The sequence below is a fragment of the Charadrius vociferus genome, unplaced genomic scaffold, assembly GCF_000708025.1.
Source record: "Charadrius vociferus isolate BGI_N301 unplaced genomic scaffold, ASM70802v2 scaffold65, whole genome shotgun sequence".
Taxonomy (NCBI): Eukaryota; Metazoa; Chordata; class Aves; order Charadriiformes; family Charadriidae; genus Charadrius; species Charadrius vociferus.
Window position 1 is genome coordinate 3,931,681 of NW_009649293.1, and position 10,334 is coordinate 3,942,014.

Below are 10,334 nucleotides of genomic sequence, written 5' to 3' on the forward strand. Positions count from 1 at the left end.
TGTCCCTGTCTTCAACTAGAGACAAGAGACAACTCTTCAACAAGAGACATTGGGAAAGCAGCTTTGATTTGGATCACAGCCTTGTTTCACTTCTTCGGGTTTATTTGTGGCTTCTTTTATATTTTTTTTTATTTTTTAACACGAAAAATTAAAGGATTACTGGCTGAGACTTTGTGTTATTATAATGCTTTTGAGGAGACTGACACTTTTGCAGCAGAATATGTAAAATGAAATAAAAAAAAACAACCAACAAACACCAAAAAAGAACCAAAACAAACAAACAAACAAAAAAACCCAGCAACCAAAAAAACCCAACCACCATAACCAAAATCAAACCCTGGATGTCTGTTAGTTATGTAACAAAACCAAAAAAGATATAAACAAAATTTTACATTTCTACTTTAACTACACCTCTTTTTGCCAATGTGTACTCATAGACTTTAATTACTAGATGGTATACAACTCTTGAAATATTCAATATAATAGCATGCACTTTTTCTTAATTTTAGATGTTTATGCACTGAATCATTTAAAATTGCTCTATACTATTATTTTTATGCCCAAATAGATTCCATTAAAGTCATTTATATGGAAAATACAGAGTGAGGCACTTCACAAAACATATTACTGAGCAACAGTAAACATTTTCTGGAAAACAGAAACTAACTATGATGCTAATTTAGCTATAAGCATAGGTAACTGCCTCATCTCCTACATGGCATGTCTGGAAGATAACAATGCCTATCTGAACAGGTAAATGGGCTAAATAGTTAAATGCTTCAGCCCTTTAAGTGAATATAACATATGCTGTGCTGACAGACAGAAAGAAATTGTGTATGGTTCAGTCCACAATCTGATTACATGTTAAGCACCTCCCAAGAGGCACTCAGAATTACTCAGGATTGAATCCAAGATGATTAAAATTCATACTACAGAGAGGAAAGACCTATATTAAAAAAAAAAAAAAAAGCAAAAAACCTCAGTCACCTCTGGCTCCTATTAATGTAAAACTAATGGAACTCCTCAAGAGGTTTCTCCAGAGTGAGGTGACAAACAGGCCCCTGCCACCTTGAGAAAATAAATACATTAAAAAAAAAAAAAAAAGAAAAAGAAAAACATTCTGCCAATAGTTGGATATCAAGGATGCAAGAAAGAAGGCTGCAATATACCTCAGGTACAGATCTGGTCTTGTTAAACAAACATGAACACACTGAAAAATTATTTTAAGTAAAAGACTTGTCATACTGAGGTGAACAGGAATCCTGTTGCATTATTTAAAAGTAATAGGATTTTACCTCGTACGATCATGTAATTAAAGTGTCAGAATGCACGCACCCAGGAGGACAGAGTTAATGTTGAACATGGAATTAACATTGGTATTTCATGACTCGTAAATGATTTGCGGTGTAACCCTAACATTCTCTGAATGCTGCCTTCCAAACAGAATTGCCTAGGGCTTTGTAAAACTGAATAGTGGTGGGGAGAAAATACTCCCTATTGCATCTCCATTTGCCTGAGTGTTTCTGAAGCATCTTTAGTTCACAGCCCTTAAAATCTGAAGGAAGGTTCATCCTTTCTGGATGTGCAGTTAGATTGGCACCCTGCAAAGCATCCTGAATGTAAGGCAGTGCAGGACTGACCTCCCCGGGAGCAGAGCACTCTGTGGAACATGAGGCAGAGTCTGGTTGCTGCTTCCACTTCACTTGATGAGAGAAGTGAGTTAGGCCAGCTCTTTGCTTGCCGTAGCTTCCTCACCAAAGGGAAAGAAAAAAAAAAAAAAAAAAAAAAAGAAAAAACAAAACACCCAAAACCAAACCCCACCAAGAAAACAACATTCCCACCCAAATCTGTCTTCTCAGTCCATACCTGACTGCAAAGGATTTGAAACAAGAACAGCAACATTTTTAAGGGGAGAAGAGGGGGAGGAAGATGACTGCTGCTCACTTCAGAGTGGTGCTACATATAGTATGTTAACATACAGAAAGAAAATCACTTCTTCACCTCTTTGCTCCCCTGCATGGGAATGCAGCTTCGGTCATGATTGCACCTCAGGAACCACGCAGTAAAAAGCCTCTCCAGTGAGAAGGTTAGGAACTGGGCACGTCTTATCTTATAAGATGCTCAGCAAGGGCTCTGTTTCCAGGAAGATGGGCTTCCTTTTGCAAGTGCAAATTTTTATCTGCTTTTCCTACAAAATGAATTGCTGGTACAAATGTGAGTTCTTGAGCCAACAATTCCTACTGCTGATGCAAAAGCAGGCTGGGCACAGACTGTTTCAGCAAAAAAGGTTGGCTTTTCAGAAGATATCTGCTTATGAATGCTAGGACTCCTGTAAAGGACAGGAAAGAGCAGACTGTGAAGCTAAAAATAACCACATACATGCAAATATCATGTACTCTGGCACTACCACAGCATCTTTGGCCATAATATAGCAATTGAATGAATATGCGAATTGCTACAGATCAAAAGCAGTCTTCAGTTGAGTATTTAAAGACACTTCTTTTCCAGGAGAGAAATTATAATTTGTAAATGACACTTCCCTTTTTATCACCGGGCAAGAATGCCAAATATGCCATTTTCCAGAGGCACAAGAGAAGCTCCAGCCTGAGAACAAATTTGCCTAAAAGACAAAACTTACAAAGCCAAGCAGCAGCTGCATGGCACCAGAAAGGAAACTGCTACATAACCTAAAACTTAACAAAAACCTGCAGGACCGCTGTAATAAGAGATATTTCTGATTCTAGCACATCTTTCTTAAAGGCTCAGTTGTGCAAAGTGCCAGCCCCAGTTCAGAAAAGCACCTAAACACAAGCATAGCTGTAATCATGAGAGCAGTTCCCTATTTAACTTGATTATTCAGTTGGCATGATTAAATTCTAAGTGCTTAACTGTGTTAACACAAACATCAAGGTTTTTGTCTCAGTAGGACAAATTAAGTAAGCTGAAATTCATTGCACGCGTATATTTGAAGCGGTGCATTTCAGATTACTTCATCTCCTTTTCTGTAAGTATGCCATTTTGCTAAAAGCTGTCACACCCTTGTTTTCTACACATTTGCTATATTTTAATGAGAAACACTATTTATTGATTCTGATATTACATAGAAAAATGGGTTTTTCTTTCAGTAAGATGATTCCACAGAAATGTTACATAGAAACACAAGAGGGTGTTTGTTTTTTTTTTGCTTGTTTAGGGTGTTGGTTTTTTTCCTTCCTAATTGCTGAAGGAAACATATTAGCCACCGGCACAAGGCAGTGAATGAGCTAAGGCCTGGATTCACAGCTGTGCTCCATGTGCTCCACGTGCCACGACGGGCACGTGAAATGAGCCGTTTGGGATGCTCTGACGTGAGGGCTCGCTCTGCCCTGGCCTGGTGCCCGTCAGAGGGAAGGTAAAGCCACAGGGCTGTGCTATGCACGGAGGGCAGCGAGGCCCCTGAGGTGCCAATCTGCCAGCTAGGCAATGTCAAAGCAAAGCAGCGATGGAGACGTGCCCTCCTTTTTTACTTGTCACACCCCCAGATGCCTGATTCTTTCTCTCTTGCCTTCAGTAGTGCTGATTTTTTGGGAGCAAACAACATAACACAGAACTTTTATTTTCTGGGACTAGTTGTTATCTCTTGTAAAAGAATATCCATCATTACGTTTCTCAATTCCTCTATAAAAAAAATACATCTAATATTAGTAAAAAAAATACTTTCTTTGTATCAATGGCGGTAAAACAATTTTGTTATTGTACTCCTTTAAAGAAGCATAGCTAATAGGTAGAGGTCTTAATGAAAATTGCAAGAGGAATCAGGAATGTAATATGTCGCTGTTTTGAAGTGTTAAACTTTTTTCTTTTTCAAACTACGAAACTTTGTCCCATCCTGGCTCAAGTCAACCATGCTGACAGAATTACAATTTTCAGGTTGCACCATACAAACATGTCAAAAAGCAAGCATCTGCACCCTCCAAAGTTTGTTTAAATCCCCTACCTTTCCTACATAGAGTGGGTCTGTACCCATGTATTCTTCCAGGACAAAGAATTGATTCCACACCCAGCTGCGTTTGGTTCTTGTCCTCCCTGATTGAAAGTAGGGCTTTGACCTGGACCTCGAAAGCTCTGCTTGATTCATCCCAGAAAGACACAGGAAAAGAGCTAGTATCTGCAGAAAATGGCAAAACTCCACTTTGCCCAACTTCATCTTTTCTTTTTTTTCCGTGAAAGAAAAAACCTTGACGAGAACGGGCACAATTCCAGTTGTCTCAGTAGCTCTAGCCTCCGGCAGGGTGTCAGCTGGGAGTCCAGAGGTAATAATTTGTGGAGTGGTCGATTGGAAGAAGTCACTGGTGCTGAATAGCCTTCACCAAAGAAATGATGTAATAGGTACCTATCCGGGAAAAAGACAAGAATGGTTGTCAGAACTTTATTTAAAAAAAAAAAAAAAATAATGCAAATTCTTTGCAGATTTCACATAATGCATCAAAAATGTTTATTTATGATTTTTCTCATCATCAACACAGTTAAGTTTACATAATAAGTCTCTGAGAGTTTCGAGTGCATTCCTTGGATGGCATTACTACTGCTGACACATCTGTACTTATAGCTGTAAGTTTTTCTCATGACTGTTGTCTTAATGCACCAGTTTCCCCAGTACAAATTTTCTCTTTAATATAATCAAAGCAAGTGTAGTTATTTACAGGTGTTTTTTTTTTTGATTTCTCCTCCTCTGTCTGCTACGTTCTGTTTTACCTGCCATTACCACGATCTAATTGCAAACCAGCTACCAGCAGGAAGTGATATTAATGGCAAGGACGTATGCTAGCTTAATTCTCTTCCATATAATCGAAAAGTAAAATAAAGGAGTATAAGATGAATTGGAACAATTTGATTGATTCTTAGTCATGGTATACCAGATGTTATGATTTGTTCTGATCTGAATCTTACTCGCTAAAAAGCCTTCAGAGTCTCCCCACTCATTTTTACTACATTCCTAAAGCAAATGTCAGGCACGGTAAGACGCATGTTTATATACTTACACGCAAATATGTTCCTAAAGATCAGAGGATAATGTGATTATGTGTTTTCAATGAAACCTTGATTTAATGACAAATTATTTTTCAGCAGTAACACATACAATTTTTATCTTTTTGTGTATCTTCTACATTTTTATTTTAAAATCTTGATCGTTTAATAACTGGTTGAACTCATTGAAAGAAATAATAATTTACAAAAGAAACCAAACAACCTTCAATACTTAAACAAGCTTTTTTTTCTGCCTTTTACAATTGTGAGCCTTCTCTGGCCAAGTAAAAATGTACATTTAGTATTTAAAAGCATAAGTTCTGTGAGTCAGAACCAAACGTAGCTTTGCCTTTCAGAGGAATCACCTGCATTAACACCAGGTAGGCAATGGTCTTTCTGAAACAGGCATCCTCCTTGCCTGAGCAAGCAATGAGGCAGACAAGAAGTGTTTAAGAAGTGCCAAACACAAGGTGAAAATGAGGATGAAATTAAAACAGATAACAAGGCATTCATTTAGAGTGAACCGTTGCTACTTAGGAAGCCATGGAAGAAAGAAGATTTCATCCTTTCTACATTTAATTAATCTGAAAAGGATAGACATTAAATTGCATGCACATTAAATGCTCTAGATAGATTATCACTGTATCCCTACCCACTACTATTAAAACTGAGTGAAATGCGATCTCTGATATCTGTTTTCAGTATGTCAGGCTCTTTTAGCTGAAGAACGCCTAAGCATCGTGCTGCCAAAGGTACCTAGAGGGCAGAAACATGAAACAAATAAAAAGCTCTTCTGATTACAGACTGTATTTAAAGCCTTTTTGTAGTAATCCCTTCTGTGGTACTGCCCTGCACCAGAAAGGCTTTGCTTTGAGACTGGTGGGATAAACCACAAACCCACTGTGCGTGTTTGCTAAGCAGTAGCAATTTGAAAGCTTCCATATGTGAAAACCCAGTGTCTCCCTACAGGCAAAACAAAGAGAATAGGCAATGTCTTACCTAAAGACCCTAATTTCCAAAACGTGATGCTACGGTTACAAAAGACGTCTCTCAAACATGAACCAAGATTCTTTTCACAGCGGGATTAACACGCAGGTGTCATCCTTGCTAGCAGAGCGTAGTTTAAAATGATTAATCCCAACTAGTCATAGCTCAGTTTTGATCTGGCCCTTTGGGTAAATCATGACCATATGACATAGTAATTACTGAGCGGGCTGCCATGAGTGTTAAGGAGAGTAGCTGTGCTTCCTTGGTGATACGTTCACTTCCTACCGCTCAGTTCAAATAAGATAAACGTTGTTTGTAGTAGAGGCTGTTTATGCACCCTTTACTGTCTCTGTCTAAGTTACATCAGGTTAAAGACATATGATATTGATAAACTGTCAGGTTATTTCAAAGAGGCAGCAGATTGTTATTTAACAGAGATAAAAATACAAAATGGATTTTCTTAAGAAATGTCAGTAAAACATTTACAATATGTTAGAGTCTTTCCACTAAGCAGTTTGAAATGTCTTGTTCTTGCTCTGAACAGACATTTCAAACCTAGAATTGCTCTAACCTTTATCTCAAACAGTGTTCTCTTGTATCCTTTCTTTTACACCTGCAGGAAAGTATGAAAGCCACCATATGGAGTGCCACGGTCCCCAGCCACTCACCACAGCACAGAACTGAAAAATGCACCCAAAATACCAACTGAAAAACAGCCCATATGCTAGACAGCACAATCTGATGAAAAGCAGAATACTCACACCCCCTGGACAAAAAAAAAAAAAATGTTGCCATTTACTCATTCTCAAATACTTTCACCACAGTCTCCAGAATTCCAATTATTTTTATTCAGCTGTGTGGCAGCACTTTCTGCTCTGAAACACTCTTCCCTTCCTTCCCCCACTTCTTCAGGATAAGTCTTCCTATTCCTCTTAGAGCCCTTTTTTAAAGGTTTTTATTTATAGTTCTTTCAGCACATTGCCTTTTGAGTGTGATACTTCCCAAAGCAGAAGTGAAAGTGTCTGGTATTGAAAAATCTTTTCTGTTTTAGGAATAATTATTTATTAAATTGCATTTCACTGTCTTTCTTACTGATATAAATACACGTATTTATAGGGATTTTTTTATAGCTATGTGTTAAAAAAAAATATTATATTTCTGTCCAAGCATAACTAGCACTTTAACATCACCTGTTCTGTGAAGTCCAGAAGCATGAAGTCCACAAGTCCACATAAGTGTCATCACAGCATTCATAAAACTGAAACTAAAAGGTGCTTTTGGGTTTGTTTTTTTTTTCTTCACAAGGCATAACTTCAGTCTTCAGGATTGCACTTGCAGCAGTGGATGTGACTAACACAGACAGCAATAGAGGGAATGCAGTGCTCTGATTCCAGTGCCTTCTCTGTCATCTGAGTTTACAGGCTTGAGTGTGAAGGCAAATCTGACATGCAATCGTTTTGTATTTCGTGTTCAAAGATGCTCCTTTATAAAATAGTGTCACTTTCTGCACAAACAGGACTTAGAATGCACAGAACTGAGAAATATTTGCACTTGTAATTGATGTCGTTAATTACCTTAGGACATAAGTGCACCGTTACATCTTGTTTCTGGATCTCCAAAATGCTACTACCTTCCTCAAAAAGGGGCAAATACAGTCTTGTCTCCTCACTCACGCTTTGCCTACATAAATCTAATTTAGGCTTTAAAAATAACATTACTTTGTCTGCTGGAAAATTTAAAACACTAGGCTCTACCTGTCACATCTAAGCTTGTATTCCCTATTAACGTTGCATATAGCCCTGAAAATCACAAATATGAAAAATATGAACAACCAGTGTGTAACTCCCACAGCATGTTATGTGATCTGGACTGTAGTATGTCTTACCAGAGCAGTAAAATGCTGTCTATGTGAACAGCTATAAGAATGGGAAAAAAAAAAAAAAAAAAAAAGAAAAGAAAAAAAGAAAGCCCACAAAACCACAACATAAAAAATATCCACTAAATATCTACTCTCTCATGTTTGTGTTCTTAAATAGCTGGTTGATATACAAAGCACCAGACTGAAGAATATATATCTGAAAAAATAATAACCTCCTTATTCAATATATACCATAAAACTTACGTTTTCTCCCATCTGCTCTATAGAAATTAAACTATATTTAAGCCACAGTTGAGTAGCATGAGAGTTCTGGTGAACACTGCTAATCTGAAAAATGTTACTACTCTACTTTGCCAAAACAATCTGCTAGTGTCAAAAAGACACTATTATGCACTGTCTCTGAGGGGCAATCTTGATTTGTTGAAAACATTCAGATCATGAATAAGATCCTCAGTTTTAAGGAATAGTTCCCTTCACTGCAAGCAATTAAGGGTAATTTACACCCACTGAAAATCTCTCTGAATATTTTGCTTCACTCCATAATTTCTAAAACAACTCATCAAGACTAGTCCTTGCTGTTTGTGTGTAGCAGTGAGCACCAGTAGATATGGACAGAACATGTCTTCAGTCTCCTAGATGTCCTCATGGAAGCTCTCTTTCTGTACCCTTGAGATTTCCCTTGCCTTGTAGGGCCATTCACTGAAAGCTCTTGAGATCATCTTTGTACCACATAACCTTTGCAGCCAAAATGCAAATTTCTACAGACTCCCATTCACACATTAGTACTGTTGTCATAGTGCCAGCCTAATCTGTGAACCACATCGTTTCCCTATCAACCTTTTCAATCCAATAGGGCATTTTTTCCTTCACTGTATATTGTCCTAAAGTCTCTACAACGCGCAAAATTCTTCAGGAAGAAATGGAAATCCAAAGCCTTTTCCATTACTAATCTCCACCAGACAGGATTACATTTCTCAATTTTGAAAACTTATGGTCAGCTCAGGGTATCCATTTAACATGCAACTGAAGAGTATTCCACTTCTATTGCCTTCCCTCTCCCCACTGCCCCCACTATTCTTTTCTAATCAGATTGGTTCATTTTTTTATACCATCGCAAAATTTTAAACCTGAACCTCACTGTCTCAGAAAGTGCAGCCCAGACAACACCTTCTAGTAAATCTTGCTTTAGCATGGTCCATAGTGCACAGTTATCCCGTGTTCTCTACTTTAGTCATTCAATAAAATAAAACCCTCCGTGTTGAGATAATTCTGAGGGTGACTGTTGCCACTGGATCTTGAACCATGACCCCTTAAACATAGTGGAATCAGCAGGTGAGCCCCCTGACGGCTGAACTACCCCCACTGAAATATTTATGTTTTGACATTCAATTTTACAATGCCCATTGGAAAAGGTGTCACTTTCCATGGCAGAGAAAATTCCCCTTTGTTATGAGCCTGCAGCTTCTCAATGTCACACGTCCTAAATATCACGGGAGACCCTTTCACAGGCACAGGAACTCTGTGATCCCTGAGACAAAGGGTTTAGAGACGATAACATGTCTAATTACGGTGTAGATTGCAATGTCTGGTTATCACTTTTTTTCAGGGAAAGAAAAAAAAAAGAAAGAAAGAAAGAAAAAAGGAAGATGCCTTGGAGCAAGTGAGGTGGGGACCCTTCCATGAAATGAAGCTCTGCAAGTCAAGGCAATAAGATGAAACCTATTAACTCCCTGTGCCAGATGACATTACAACTACAGACCACAACCTCCTGCCGCTAACTGGCCTAAATATTCACATGGGAGATCTGTAAATGTAGTGCACATCCTGCAGTCTGCATCTGGTTATCAAGGAAAAAAACTATCACTGCTCCAAACATATGGCACCGTTACACTAAACTGACTCCAGTACCCTCTGACTCAGGTGAAAGGACCTGATGAGACAACAGAAAAACACTAGGCACATTTCAATAAATGATATGGCTTCAGAAAATGCGTAAAGAAAGCCAGGCAACAGCTTTTGGTCTTTCACACTGCTCTGCAGTTGATCATAAGATTGTATGTGGCCAGAGTGCTAAGTTGTTTGTGATGCTTCCTTTTTTTCCCCAAGAAAAAATAACAAATGAAGGATTATATATATATATATATTTTAATATCAGTTCTTCCATGTGAAAGTGTTTTGTTGTTTTTTCATCTTGCTATGGTACCTTTTATAGATCTAAATTGCTGGATTATGCTAATTTGATCGGTTATTGAAAAGAAATGCTAGGAGTATTTGTATACCTGTGACCAATCAAGTCAAATATTTAAAGTTCCGCAAGCTCAATTTCGGCAGCCTCATTTAAGCTGAGGAACTTCACATAATACCCAGGTATGACTTTCATGCAGAACTGCTGAATTCCCAGAGGAGGCACTCCTGTATTACTGCTTAGAGTTAAGTCTGGTTCGACAAGAACTGAAGTAAC

At 38.2% G+C, this 10,334-nt stretch overlaps 1 protein-coding gene across 1 annotated transcript in view; it reads right to left on the minus strand.

The window, feature by feature from the left end:
- The window catches only part of CDH7 (cadherin 7, type 2), a 71,599-nt gene extending 67,225 nt beyond the window's left edge, over nucleotides 1–4,374 (minus strand). The window contains exon 1 of the mRNA XM_009889058.1: nucleotides 3,977–4,374. Within this exon, the coding sequence (XP_009887360.1) occupies nucleotides 3,977–4,186 (210 nt within the window). The 5' untranslated portion in view covers nucleotides 4,187–4,374. The remainder of the gene's footprint in view (nucleotides 1–3,976) is intronic.
- Nucleotides 4,375–10,334: the final 5,960 nt, after the last annotated feature.